General features: G+C 39.0%; 1 protein-coding gene across 2 annotated transcripts in view; it reads right to left on the reverse strand.

Annotated features, from left to right (window-relative positions):
- Positions 1-15,968, reverse strand: part of LOC108709238 (runt-related transcription factor 1-like) — a 145,883-nt gene that overhangs the window by 15,281 nt on the left and 114,634 nt on the right. For both annotated transcript variants that reach the window (XM_041583427.1, XM_018248900.2), the window contains one exon: positions 14,232-14,423. In XM_041583427.1, coding sequence (XP_041439361.1) covers positions 14,232-14,423 — 192 coding nt within the window. The remainder of the gene's footprint in view (positions 1-14,231; positions 14,424-15,968) is intronic.

The following is a 15,968-nucleotide window of genomic DNA, read 5'->3' on the forward strand; positions in this document are numbered from 1 at the left end:
AATATAACATCAATGTCCAAGCACTGCAAATGTCATAATAGCATGGTAGGGTGGCAAGAAACCCTTGGTTAAAGGATACAGAACAAATTAAAATGTCCTGTAGATGATGCTATGAATAAAACAGTTTTCTCTGTAAACGTATTGGTCTTAAATTAAATATATGTCTCCAAATTTCTAGCCATACTTAAATATGTACCACTGAAACTTAAGTGTCGATGAAACCGGAGAGAAAAGCTTTGTGATATATTAGTGGAAGTGGGAGATAATACGTGTCTGTTTGCTTGGTGCCAAGGATCCTGAGCATGTATCAGCGGAACAGGTGAAATAAAAATCAAGCAAGTGTTACTGGCAGCAGAGATTAAACTTTATATGAGCCACCAGATACTAAATGTGAGAGTGTATTGCTGACACTGGAGATTTAGTAGCACCATGACTGTGGCATTATTAAGCTTAAAGAGGACATAAACCCCATAATAACATTTTTTGCTGAGTGATAGAAAATATATTTTCCAGCAACTTTTCAATATACATTCGTTATCCATTCTAATTGTTTCTAATAGTAACTGCTAGTGGAAGATGTATTTAATGAGCTGGAATGCACTGCATGTCAGTCAATGGAAGTAGTCCTGGTCACATGTCCTAAGGTGCAGTTGTATGGTTTATGCTTTTTCCTACATTTACGTTTTATTTACTAACTCTGGGCAATGGTACACTAAAATCACAGCAGATTTCTGCAGCAAATGTCTCATTGGTTGTTATATATTACTAAACGGGTACACATTTGTGTTACTAAATGAGGCTTTTAACTATGAGAACTTTCACATTAACCTCTATAGAATTCCCGAAAATACATACAGGTATGGGACCTGTTATCCAGAACCTGGAGTTTTCCAGACAATGGGTCTTTCTGTAATTTAGATCTCCATACCTTGTCTATTAAAAAATGTAAACATTAAGTCAACAGAATTGTTTTGCTTCCAATATGGATTAATTATATTTTAGCTGACATCAAGTACAATGTACTGTTTTACTAATATAGAGAAAAAGGAAATAATTAAAAAAAAAAAAAAAGTAATTATGGAGCCTGTGGCAAGAGGCTGTCTGGTATTTCGGAGCTTTCTGGATAATGGGGTTTCTGATAATGGATCCCTTTATATTATAAAAGTAAGAATGGATTTGTAACAATTCAGCCTGTTAATAATAATGGTTATGCTTTGCTGAATTACAACAGTCAACATACCCAAACTACAACACTCAACAAACCGGTCTTCTTTTGGCTTTAGGTTAGTGCTTAAACTTACAATTTTACAACAGTTAAAGGTTCACAGATTGAGCAGGATTGTATCCCAGACTCTGTTATGAGCTTAGTGAGGGGCTGACCAAATTGTGAGGAAGAAACCGCTGTCCCTTTCCTATCCCCTGCTCAATATTTGAATTAGAGGAAGAAATACTGATCATAACTAATATGGACTTTAAATGTTGGCAGTCGTCTCCGTTATGTTACCTAATCGTGAAGAAAAAACCCCTCTCCCTTCAGAGAAGGCGTGTGCTTGAGAGGTTCCTAACAAGAGTCTCATTGTCTCAGACAGGTGTGAGACTGGCAGGGATTCCCAGCCAAGACGGCACGGCCAGCGCAGAAAACATGCACCAACCATACAGGGATGCCACTGCAGCCAGCGAGAGACTCGTCAATTTAAGGCTTAACGCGCGCTCACACACACATAAATCAACCAAGTATGTACCAGCCAACCGTCAGCATGTTGGGCACAAGCCTACAGACTGTCTGCGCCCATCAGACTTTGCCTGTTTGGGTTATTGGAAACCCTCTTTTAGTCTGGGTGGAGCAGCCAGCAGGCATATTTTTCCTTGCCTTATCTTGTCCAGGCAGCCCCTAAAATTATACAGGCTTTTTTTTTTTTTTTAAACGTGATGAATTTAGTCGTCACATAATAAATGAATGAACTAAGAATGTTTAAGATAATTTTAAGACAAAGTTATTAACCCTCTCTGAAGGCTCGAGGCTCATAGTATGTGCCAAATAAAGCTATATAGAATTTTTTAGTCCTGAGTGTGTGTGTATATGTGTGTATATATATATATATATATATATATATATATATATATATATATATATATATATATATATATATATATATATATATATATATATATATATATATATATATATATATATTGTACAGTTCGGACATTTCTCTATGGGACCAAACTTCCGAAAGTCGGCCAGATCTCGATCGGATGGGATTAAAAACCGCCCGTTTGCGTTCGATAGGATCCGATCGTTGGGCCGTAGGGCCCATGATCGGATCAGCCGGATATTGCTCACCTCAAGGTGGGCATATCGGAGGGAGATCCACTCGTTTGGCGACATCGCCAAACGAGCGGATCTCTCCATGTATGGGCACCTTTACATAAGCAATTAGAAAAAGAAATCATACCCTATGCCACATTTGTAGCAGCCATTTTTCTGTGGCAAAGAGAGAAAGCTCTCGACTAACCTATATACATTTAATTGTAGATTATATTGAAAAATGTAACCCTGCTAACATTTGTAAAGATTTTAAAAGTCACCTCGGAGCTACTTGACCTGTATAAAAGCACTTGGCCTGAGGCCTCGTGCTTTTATATGGTCACATTACTCATCAGTGATTTATAATATGTTTATAAATTAACAGTAGGAGTATATTATCCACTATATATACTTGCTGTAGTTATGAAGTTCGGGGAAAAGTTGCCTAAGCCAGGGTTAGTCTGGCAAGCTATAAATACTGGAAAATACCACAGGGTAAATGCCACAGACAGTCAGTATTTTGCTAACCTAAGGGGCTGTTTAGGTCAGAGTTTAGACTTTGGACCCTCCCTGTATCTCCTGTTTTCTGTGGTAATTTAGGCCGTTTCTATCTCAGGGCTAACTGTAATTTTGGTGCAAACTACAGAAAGTTGGTGACCGGGCAAATGAGGGTAACTTGTGAAGAATAAATGTGAGTTATGTCTGTTAAAGTCAGGCTAAACATGGCTGTGCTAGTCAATCATCTTGTGATGTATGTGACAAGCTTTAGCAAGCTCTGTGTCTATTGTTGTATTCCTGATAGAAACAGGTCACATGATTCCAGTAGCTGAAGGCAAAGGATGCTGGGAGGTAAAGTCCAACAACTGCGGGAGGGGGGGGGGTATTTTTGGCTTTGACACCATTATAATAGGTGTGTGTGTAAATATGTTTATATTATAAAGAGGAACAGCATATTTCATTCCTACACCACTGCCATGTTATGGTAATAGGGGGGACACTGGTATACCAGGTAACAAAATGATGGTACGTTAACATTTGGTTAGAATGACATTTTCTTTCATTAAACAAAAAAATACAGTTTCTTTTTATTTGATGTTGTACATTTTTGTTGCTAAAAGCACTTATTTAAGCAAAAGCAGTGTTTTATTCTTTGTCCCTTTAAGTAAGAAGTTTGCTGTGAAACCGGAGCTGGAACCTCTCCCTAGAAAATATTTTCCAGTAAATAACTGTCTCGTTTGTATCTAAATTTCTGTTCCGTGACTAAGTCTCCCCCTTCTCTGAGTGAAAATCGACTGGCTGCCTCAGCTTCCTCTTGTTTAGGAGTCTGGAACGGGCTGTTCATGCCAATAATAGACAAGAGGCCGCACAGCTGCACGCCTGTCGCCATTGCCCTGTCACACACACACCTGTCTGGCCTTATACTGGGGCCGGACTCACAGTTGCAGTTGCCAGTGGGCTTTGGGGCAGTTCAGTTCTGAGTGGGATCAGTTTGATACCCTGACAAAACCCTACACTATGTCCCGTTAAATCACAGCAAACCACGAATTACAAATAAAACCATTCCATATTTGTAATAAATGTATATCGGAAAGTTGCTTAAAAGTATATGTCCTTTCATTATTTTTGGGTCATGTTCTCTCTTTAATTTAAAATATACATTATTTACCGGTCATGGGATTTACTCTAAGTTCAGGGTGCAAGTATGGGACTTGTTATCCAGAATACTGGGACCTGGGGTTTTCCAGATAAGGGGTCTTTTCTGTGATTAGATCTGCAGTCTACTAAAGAATCATTTAAACATTAATTAAAGCCAATATAATTATTCTGCTCCTAATAAGCATTAAAGGGGATGTAAAGGCAAAAAAAAAAAATCCAATCTTTACTTTCTTTAATGAAAAAGAAATCTATCTTCCCCCTTCGTTTTACTTGCTCTGACTGATGAGGATAGGAACTTCCAGTGTCGGACTGGCCCGGCGGGATACCGGGAAAATACCCGGTGGGCCCCCGCCGGGCCAGTCCCCCTCTCCCAGACAGTTTTAAAAAAATAATAAAAAAATTTTCGGCGCATCGCAGCGCTGTTTGTGTTCGCGCATGCGCGTCGTTTGCGCATGCGCGATGCGCCGCCTGGGCGCCGAGCAGGGACTCACCTAAAAAGTAGGTAGCGGGGGCTAGAGGGGGGGCCTGGACACCAGTCCCGGTGGGCCCTGGACCCCCCAGTCCGACCCTGGAAACTTCAGACGGTCCCTAACTAACAATCATACTTTCACACAGCAGGCTGGAGTCCCCCCCCCCTTACTTCCCAGAACTCGAGCAGCTTTGTTTGTTTCCCTGTAGAGCAGCCAGCGACCGTGTAGAGATTTGTATCTACAGTGCAGTCTGCATATTCTGATTATTAATCAGTCTTGCTGTATAGGCTTCTATGGCAGAAATTATTTGACCTGTGCTGTTTTGATAATTCATGACGATCCCTAAGCTTAACCTCCCAACAGACGCCCAGACCACACTATGCATGTGCACAGTCTTGGTCTTGCAAAGATGTTTAACAAGATGGTGACCTCCTGCGGCCAACTTTGAAAGCATAAATCATTTGTTTTATTAGGCTTCTGGTTTATGATTAATATACAAAATACAGCATTCCTAGCATTATTCTATTTTAGAGTTTAGCTTCCCTTTAATTAGTTCTTAGCTGGGATAACAAGGTACTGTTATATTTTTACAAAGGAAAAATTTTTTAAAATTTTTAACAATTTGCTTAAAATGGAGTCTATGGGAGATGGCCTTTCCGTAATCTCAGAGCTTTCTTTATAACAGGTTATCAGATAATGGTTTCCATTCCTGTCTTTTTAACGCATTTAGCATTTAGACCATAAGCTTCACCCCAATATCAGCCCATACTGTATACTTCACTGCTGGAACTCAAGACCATACATCCACCCATATATTATGCATTGTGTATATTAACTGACACCGATACCCTTCCGTTGTGGCATGGGGAAGTAAGGGAAGTATAGAAGATATGGCTGATTTGCTGCAGCCAGTTACAGAATATGCACTGGTCTCTCTCTTACTAGTGCATCAAAGGGAGGATCTGCAATGTCCATTGTGCAATACACACACACATTCTTAGTTTTCCTCCGCAGGATATCACTGTAGGTGTTGTGTTACACCCCTAGATTTTGCAACAGCATTTTGCTTTCTAAACAGATACATAAAAAAAGGCAAACCGGATTTCTTTTGCCAGTACTTTATGGACAGGGATTGGGCATTGCCCTTTAGCTTTTAATAAAGAAATTTTATGTCATTGAATAAATCAAGCAACCATTTCCACACCTACGCCAGGCAGTTTTAAATTATAGGAAGATAATATATAGGAAGATATAGGGTGACTCACATTGCCCATCACTAATCTGAATGTACGCTCTACTGATCATATACTGTAAATAATGTGGGTGCATGCTTCAGGCCTGGGTGCAGGGAGTAATGAGCATGCAGGCTACAAGCAGGTGCATAGGCTTCATAGGAATTGCAAATTCTCTCCAAATAGCTTGTTGAGCAGGTCAATATTTCAATTATCAGGTGAGAAACACATAAAAGCTACCTAAGTGGGAGAGAATTTGTGAAAAATGTGCAAGTTCTGTGAATGATGTGCACCTGCCCTCATACACTAATGACAGACAGAGATAGATAGATAGATAGATAGATAGATAGATAGATAGATAGATAGATAGAAGGAAAGAGAGACAGAGAGCTAGGTAGAGGATAGATAGATAGATCGATAAAAAGAAAGAGAGATAGATAGGTAGCTAGACAGAAGGAGAGAAAGAGAGCTAACTAAAGGATATATACAAAGAAAGAGAGGTAGATGATAGATAGAAGGAGGGAAGGAGAGAGAGACAGATAGCTAGGTAGAGGATAGATTTCTATAAACATAAAGAATATAAAGTATAGCTAAACCATCTCATATGAAAATAAATATCTAGATATATCAGGCTCGATCTGTAGAAAGACCTACACTAATGCATTTCACTGAACATTTATTGTGATGTAAAATGGAATTATCATTAGGGCATTTTTTCCCTTTAAGTATTGAAATGACCCCCCCCACACACACACCATTAATCAATACATTGGATTTATAATTGTATGGAAACAGCACGGAAGAAATGGTATCTTTAGATTATATTTCCATCCATTATGGCAGCCTATTGAACAAAGCGTCTGTTCTGCGCTTTATGGGTCATTTATAAGGCGTTATCACATGCTCTGGAATTTCCACTTGGCATATTGCAGGGAACCAAAAATCTTCTTTTCTGCAAGGATCTTCGGAGCCCAGGAGAGAGTGTGATATATAATTATAAATATCTAGTATGTACTGGAAGAAAATGCCAGCAAGAACCTCTCCAGTTGAAATGACTAATGTTCTACTAATCCCCAAGCATGATGTCGGGCTCTGAAGTGGGAATAGAATGTAACCATATTCCAAATGCCTCTCGCATTTCCATGGGGCTTCATCAGCTGCTAGGAGGGGGCGGGGAATATATTTGGAAGATGTCAGAAAATATATATCTATAGGATCTGTAAGATACTTTTATGTCCGAGTCACGGGGCATGCTGGAGCCGGCCCTTTTATTTTCTGCACCATAGCAGTATTTGAGAAAGGCTTTATTTTGAAATTGCAACCAGACAAAAAGACGATAATAATGAGCACTGGTTTCGCTCACTATGAAAATATATATTGTGATGTTGGTATGTGAAATTGTAACCTGTCTTACTGCAAGTTATTGTTCTGATACTAGCCATGTGAAATGTTACATGGTAAGTCTAGTGCAAGGCATCTTCCATCTAACTGATTTTAATAGCTTTTACTAGCTGACATGTGTATGAGTAGTCGTTTTGGATAGCACTAGAGTCAGTGACTCTAAGCAGTGGGCCGGCCTAGGAAATAAAGATGGCAGCTAACATATATCAGACATTGATTTTAAGGGTGAAGTCATTGCTGTACTGGTTGTAGTAAAATGTAGCACCAATGTCTGTGCAAGGACTTGCAGCAAGACATCTGTGCAAACCAAACTGGCAGAGCATTGCTAGGGAAGAACAATCATACCAGGGAAAATAGTCCCATATTGCTTGAAGTTAATTTGATAATAAAACGTCATTCATCTTTTACTAAAGCTGCCCATACACAGATAGACCAGCTTGTTTGGTCTTTATCTGATTTGGCCTGTCCAGTCCAACAATTAGGTCACAATAGGGACCTATGCAGTTTACATTCCTTCCTTTACATTCCTTTACATTCTGATATAATTTTTCTTCCTGCCCAAGACCCAACTAGATATCAATCAGGCAGGCCATAGTTTTTGTCCCATACACGGAACAGGTGGTTCCCCTTTATTTTAACTTTTATTATGTTATAGAATAGACAATTCTATGCAAATTTTCAGTTTGTCTTCATTAGTTATTTGTTATAGTTCTTTAATTATATTCTTTTTTTCTGACTCTTTCCAGTTTTCCAATGGGAGGTCACTGACCCCCTTTAAAAACAAATGCTCTGTAAAACTACAAATGTATTGTTATTGCAACTTTGTATTACTTGTTTTTCTATTTAGGCCTCTCCCCGTCATATTCCAGTCTCTTACTGAAATCAATGCAAGGTTGCTAGAAAAAGTTGGACCCTAGCAACTAGAGTGCTGAAATTGTAAACTGGAGAGCTCCTGAATAACTGAAAAACTACAAATAATATAATAATATAAAATGAAAACCAATTGCAATTTGTCAAAATATCAATCTCTACATCAAACTATAGTTAATTCAAAGGTAAACAATCCCTTCAAGCTGTTGTTGGTCTGGTTGTTTATGGCATCTAATTGGTCAACCAAATGCAAACCTCCATGCTTTTTACCCACAATGCACAATTCTAACCATCATTCCAGTGTAGCAAGGGGTATCAGTACTGTGCATATCCACTTGTGTTAGTAAATGAGCCTTTTTGTGTTTAAATTTGGGGATCGGGGAGGCTATGTTATTTACTGTGCTGTGCAATGTGTTCAGTTGCATCACTCCAGCGAGTTCTGCCAGCAAGAGATTATAATAGACTATTCTGTGTAAAGGAACACTGGGCATTGGCAGGGAGGAGAGGGGGGACACTAAAAATTCACACAGGGATTTCACAAGCACCTGCATAACTCCCCCCTCCGGCTCCTCCAGGGGTTAATATGGGCGTTAACCCTTCAAGTGCCAGAAGCGCTGAAATTCCATCCTAATAACAACAGGTGGTGGCTTGTTTCCCCGTCCAACTATTTATCATCCTGGAAGCCATCCAGATTCTAACCAACAGCAGTGTAAACTGCCAGTTAATGTGAAACAGTGGCAGTGATCCCTGTGGGCGAGGCATCATCAGATTATAGATATTGTTTTTGACTTAAAGGGGTTGCAATTCCAAAAAAAAAATCCTTTGCCAAATAAAACATATTGCGATTCAAAGAAAATTTCTCATGCTCATTAGAAGTTTTCAGTGGTTTTAAATTGATCTGAAAAGGTCATTGAAAGCAGCGTATCTCTGTCTGTTTATATTCTCTGCATTGCTGTTTCTACTTATTTTCTGTCTTATACCAAATGACCGATACTTCCAAAGTTTCATACATTTGCAAACTTCTGAAGCCTGACCAAACAGTGGACTGCAAGGGCTTATTTGAGCCCATAAAAAAAGGTGATAATGACACTAGTAGGCTGAGAAGCTGCATGGTGCGTGTTCATTATGGAGGAGGGTGGCCATACTGTATATTCAGCTTGTTTTCATACTGCTGGTTTGTTACTGGGAAATGTTGGTACAGAGCCACTCACTATTGTCTTCAAAGCCATCGCATTGCTGTACAGACATGTTACCTGCAGGCCAGTTTGCCAGCGCTCTGATAAACACCCCATTGTATCTCTTTCCCCTCGGTGCCTTAAGCATTTCATGTGTGAATACACTTTTGTCTGAAAGATTGATGTTCCTTCCCCAAGTGCCCAAGTCTGCAGACTTTCGTAATCAAAGAGACTTGGCAACTTTATTAAATACATCACAAAAATATGATTATAGTAAAAAGTAACAGACTCCCCACAAGTCATTCATGTTAAATGTAGTGGGAGGGACAGGCGTAGGTGGGGTACCCTTGGGTGCTTGGCATGATGCTGCTGGCAACACAACAAATTTACATTCTACAGTAAAGTCATCTAATATGTTACATACAGTGGGCTAGTTATTTAATAAATATATATGGCTGTATTTCCAAGGCAACTATAATAAAGGAAAAGTAATGTTCATTTAGGCAGGCACATTTCCCCTTTAAATTTGTCCCTTATCCTTATCATCATCATATAGGGTGCCTATATATAAAAATACAGCCCTGAAAAAGAAACTTGGGTGACAGGACAGGGAAAAAGAAGAGGGAAAGAAAAATTTGACTTGAAAATGAGAGAATTCAACTGAATCCCAGAACATTTTGAAAAAGATTCTAATTCGGGACAGTGGTTGCCCAAAATGAATTTTTAAACTTTACAATGCTCTGTAACTGAAGGTGGCCATTTTTTTTTCAAGCAAAGCAATTTAGTGTAGATTTTGCTGAGATCTGAATATTCAATGTGCTGAGATTTTGGTTGGATATTTGGCCAAACAGATACAGTATTCAAGATAATGCAAAGCTGCACAATCCAGTACATCTCCTAGTTTCAGCTATAGGAAAACATTGTATCAGTCATCAGTTTATTAGTCATTCTGCCATAGCTCCAAGAATGTCTAGGATAGCAATTAAGTTTATACCCCAAATTTCATCATTATTGATCTTCAGTCTCAGTATGGGAACCACTGTCCTAGAGAGTGAGGTTTCAAAGGGCCGCCCATCCATCATTTCTAGAAAACTTCATTTAAAGGGGAACTATTCGGAAAATGAAAATTTAATATTAGCTTCATCATACAGAAATAAGAAACTTTCTAGATACAATCAATTGAAAATGATGTATTGTTTCTGAAATAATCAAGTTTATCTTCACTATTCCTCTCTCAGCATCTCCTCATTCTGTCTTCATTCAGGAGTTGGGTGTCAGATGAATGATCCAATATATATTTTAGGGAGGCTCCTTTTGCCTAGAAGGTGTATTAGAGCTCACTCTATCAAAATCACCAGACATTATGTCTCTCTACATGCAGAATTTGTGCCAAAGTTATTTTGTTAGATTTTGTTTTTACTGGAATCAGTTATATGAGTGAGCTCTAATACATCTGCTAGGAAAGGGAGCCCCCTATAAGATATATTGGATCATTCATCTGACACCCAACTGCTGCATGAAGACAGAATGAAGAGAAACAAATGCTGAGAGAGTGAAGATAAACTTGATTAATTCAGAAACAATGCAGAATTTTTAATTGATTGTATTTAGAAAGATTTTTATTTCAGTATGAGGACGCTTACATTAAATTTTCGCGATAGTTCCCCTTTAAAGTTGTTTGTGATGATAGATGACAAACTTCAGGTTTCCACTAGAACCTGCTCCTATCTCAGGATATAGGAAGAAAGATATGAAGGGGAACCCCCTGCTGTACAGCACAATCTTAAAATTTAAAGAAACAGTATCTGCTTCCTGAATTAATATTCCAACCAAACATTAGCTACTGAGCTGAGAGCATTTCAATGCAAGTGTTTCGCTTCTGAACTTCACAGGATACCCAAAGATGTTTTTAGAAGAGAAACACTGTAAATGCCTCGGAGGCAAAAAGACAAAATCATTTCACCTGGGAAACTACAAAAGGTTCATTTACAAAAGGGAAAACTATCACTTTGCATGGGTTTTGCATGGCCAAAGAGCCCGACTGCAGATAAATGGCTTTGTGTTCTCTAATTTATGTTCAGTCTGTGCAAGGAGTAATCTTTCAGCCTGAGATCTTTTTGATGTGGTGTGTCTGCACCCTCGTTGCTTGTCTGTGGATGTGTTTGGTTAGATGATCCCAAGCCGGCAGGTGGAACTTCCCTAATGAGTTATGGCGGGAGTGTATGTGTGCTGTAAAATTTGATTAGAGTGCGTGCAGATGGCTCACTGCATGTATAGAAGAAGACTATGCTAACTGATTATATCAGTTCCTCTGCTTTTTTAAGGGGTTACCATCTTACCCACATATCCACATATACTCCACAGATAGTGGACCGAACATTTTGCTTGCTAGGGGTGATAGGTGAAGTACTGCTCACTAATGCAATCAGAATCCGGTTAAGTAGGCTCATGTTTTATGCCAAGAAAACTTCCCACCCTAGCCTTCTGGAGACAGTTGGTAGACAATGCCCTTCCCCTCATAAAACTAACCTACAAGACGAGGGACATATGATAAATTTGGCAAGATTTGGGGTGATTGGAGTGACCAGGAACCCTGGGATACCTAAACTATCTCCCTAAACCGGATACAACCTGATTTATACCACCAGCTATATCCATATCTATATCAACAATGTAACTCCAAGTGATTGAATTCTTCTGTCTTCTGTATATGTTTACACTTGACCCGACACTAATCCAATGTCATTCTACCAGATATTGTATTGTACTTGTCTGTTTGTGTTGTTAAAACCAATAAAAATGTACTTTTAAAAAAAGTCCACATATAAAATCCATAAAACATACTGCTAATGAACTGTTAGTATAGATACATACTACATGGCAACATGGATGCCAACATACACCCGTACACAGTCCCCTCTCTTAAAGAGCCACAACTTCATACCCAAAATGTCCTTGCTCCCCCATACAGCAGGGTTGACTGCCGCTAAATTTGGCTGTTTAATTTCTGATCCTCAGCTTTCTGGTGCCAGAGGCATAACTATAGCCCCAATTCCTCACCACCAGCTGTACACATGCTCATAAACACCATCCTATCAGCCCTATGGGGGGTGGACCAGGGTGCAGTCATACCACTTTTCTCCCACTGCCTGGCACTGATCCCCTAAAAGGAGGCTATACTAGAAGCAAATCTGTTCCTTCTATTACACATGCTCTTAGCCAATGATTGGTATCAGGAAGCTGAAGTTAAGCCTTGACTGACATTGGGAAACAGGAAAGGGGTTCATGGTGGGGTCCTTCTGCTAAGTGGATTTAGTTTGCCTTTAAAGGGATATTTTGTTGCAATGAATCCACAAAATTATAGTGAATATTTAATTGATGGGTACAGATGCAAGTACTGGAGTACCAGGTGGTGCACCCCTTAGGGTCCATAGAATACCAATGGCAGGCTGTGCTTTAAGCTTATGATTTATATGTATAAATAATTATTTATAAATATAAATATATATATAGAGAGAGAGAGAGAGAGAGAGCGCCTAGGTTTGATTTTTTGGTATTTACTACAATAAGCCCCATTCCCTGATTCCTTCCCTGGGCTATAACCAATGCTAGACCCAATTTACAGAGTCACTAGGGAATGTTCTCCAAGCACAGAGACCCTCTCCTTTAAATTCTCCATTGGCTTAACATCCATTTGATTTAACTCGGATACGATGGGGCATGCCTGGCATGTGTGACTGTGTGTGGGAGCTGCCACCTGTCGTCTCCTTTGCCATCAATACAGCAGCTCCAATCCAGCCTGTATCAGATTTACAGACCGTTGCAAAAAATGTTAAGTAATCATTCCCAGCACAGCAATTTGAATGGAGTGTTAAAGAGTAACTGAAATGCCCTGTATATGTCACTTAAATGTACCACGAAGGCACACAATTTTCTAAGGTTCAACACACAACTCAACATTTTTTCCCACAAGTGCCATTGCCCCGGCACAAACTTTTGCATCAGTTGGTAGGCACAAGCAGTGAGATACCACATGAGTGCATTGCATATTAAATAAAAATGTTTCAAATCATTTGGAGATGATACTATCCCACTAATACTTATTTGAAACAGTTTGCTCCAGTTCTAGTAACCCATAGCAACCAAGCAGATATTTCTGGCACAAGCCAACTTCACACCTTGGAAACCCCGTCCAATAATAGGGGACCCTCCCTAAATGTTTCACAGCCTTCAGAGATGAGAAACCTATAGATATATCAGCAGATGCACATAACTTGCCTATATAATTTCTCTGTGTGTCAAGCTCATAATTTAAAAAGGAGTTTCAGATGCTAAATGAAACGCTTTAATCTGTTAACAGAAAGGTTTAGTAACCGTCAATTTCTCGGCAGTGGGAAAAAGTGGTCATTAAATGTAATTTAAAATGAATTCAATTTAATTAAATTCAGCAGAGTGACTTGGTGACTGCGCAATCGGTTCTTCCATAGAAAAGGGAGTGGGAAAAAGTCAGTTACTCCTAGGGTGGAAGTCAGGGCCCTGGGGGGAGAACATATTTTGCAGGGGACTGCCCAACTGATGACCTCTTGGCTGTTCCTTTTGGTTGTGGGTACTGGGAGTTGCATTTAACTACTGACAAAAAGAGAGAACACACATAAAGTGCTACTTCTTGCCCTACTATAACTGATGCACGACACTCAAATGCAGAAAAGCCCCTTTATAACCTCAGTCACAAGTTCCACCTCTTCCGATAAATTCAGGTCCCAATAAAAATGGCACACTAAGCAGATGTGGACTGATTACAATTAGTTCTAACAATAACAGATTCATATTGCCATAGAATAGTGGTGTCCAGATTATCTCCCAGACCCCATTTGAGACCCAGTTATTTGGCCCCTTAGCTCATTATATGGTTAAAGGCATAAATATAGCTCCATGATTTTGGAACCACTGCTCTAGAACATGTATATATATATATATATATATATATATATATATATATATATATATATATATATATATATATATATATATATATATATATATATACTTCATTATAAAAACAAAAAGTGCAAACCCACATGAGCTGGTATATGAAAGAATGAGGGGGTTCAGCACTTACCTTGTATCTGACCCTGCGGCTGAGGATTAAAAGCTGTGGAATGATTTAGGGTGGCACGTGGGTTGGGCGTGGGAGTTGGGTGATGTGGGCTGACCCTCATGGCTGTTCGGCGCAAATGTTCTAGTTCACTGAGTCGTTCAGAAAAGGACAAGTTGCCCGGTTTTGTCTGCTCATCTAATTTCTGTCTGTGTCCTATGGAAAAGGGGAAGAAAAATCGGAATTTTGTTTGGATATAAAGCACCTACGAAGGTGATATTGACAGGAGGGGCCATAGAAAGGTTACACTTTCTCTGGATCTTCAAAGATGTCATTTAGCTCCAGGTTACCAATCAGACTATTACTAAATTCTTTATAATTACAATGAAAGTCAATTCTATGAAGAACATTTTCGACAGAAATTGCATAGACATCAAAATGCATCAAGTTCATCCTCTGTGTGCCATACCCCTTAAAGCTACATTAAGCATGTATCTTATTCTACCAGCAGGTATTTACCGCCCTAGCAGGGCTGTCGTGTGATTTTGACCTCTGATTAATACTATTTTTAATTTGGATTATTACTTTTTTTTTTAATCTAATGTGAAATACCGGTACAATCTTGTTAACACTAGGACCAGCCCAGTGCCTTTACAGTTTAGTAGTACGCGAAATATAAATTCTAAAGGGGAAATTTGCCAATCACTTTTGTGATGTAAGAACTCAAAGCTACCTTGTGTGCAATAAATATTCCTTCTCTGTCCCTTTCTAAGGGGATCCCCTAAAAAAAGGACATAACTGACCCCCTAAATATTCTTCTCCCTAATCTAGACCACCGACAGCACATGTCAAAACCCCTTCCACAGCCACTGGATCATTACATAAAAGTAAGCATAAACTTTTATGAGGGTTTGGGATTGGAGTCGCTGGCATTTCTCGTACTAGTGGCTTGAGACAGTACGGCAGTATATCAGATTTCACACCGCACAGAGAAGCGGATCCAGCTTTATTGCAATTGGATCTTTAAAAAAAAAAAATCCAGCAGTTTTAGGAAAAAATGGAAATAGCAAAAGGCTGGTGTTTTGGCAGGACGAGAGCCTCGCGCCTTAATTTCTCAAGCATGCAAATCCCAGACCTCAATTTAGCTCTTCATTTCACGACAGACAACTTGAATGCAAACACATCAAGTCACGCAAGCTGTGTACATATGTTGCCTGTCTCGTACATACACGCTATTTTAAGCTCCGGCCTGCTGTACTGAAGGGCTGGGCCACTAAAGAACCTTATTAAAGGTTCAGTGCAACACAAATTCCGGCAGTGCAAAGCCAAATCTTTGTAAATGGTTTTTAAAAGGAAACCTGCAGCCAATCAGTTATTATCGAGCTGAATATCCTTTTTAAACTACCTTTAGGATGCTAGTTAACATGGACAGGGCCTAAAACTAAGGGTAAAAATCCCATGTTGTAAAATATAATAACCATAATATCACCGACAGTCTTTGGTTACGTTATCCATTTATCTTTAAACTTAACATTGAATATTTTAGTGGCCTTAAACTGTATTTTCTGAAACCAAGTCCATGGCACTGACCCTTACTGCATGTACAACTTCATATTTGTGTGTGACAAAGAAACCCTCAAACATATTAAAGGATTTGTTAACCTTTGAATAAATGTTTAATATGATGTAAAGAGTGATATTCTGAAAGAATTTGTAATTGGTTTATGTTTTTTTTATTTGTGTTTTTTAAGTTATTTAGCT

Source organism: Xenopus laevis, chromosome 2S (assembly GCF_017654675.1).
Source record: "Xenopus laevis strain J_2021 chromosome 2S, Xenopus_laevis_v10.1, whole genome shotgun sequence".
NCBI lineage: Eukaryota > Metazoa > Chordata > Amphibia > Anura > Pipidae > Xenopus > Xenopus laevis.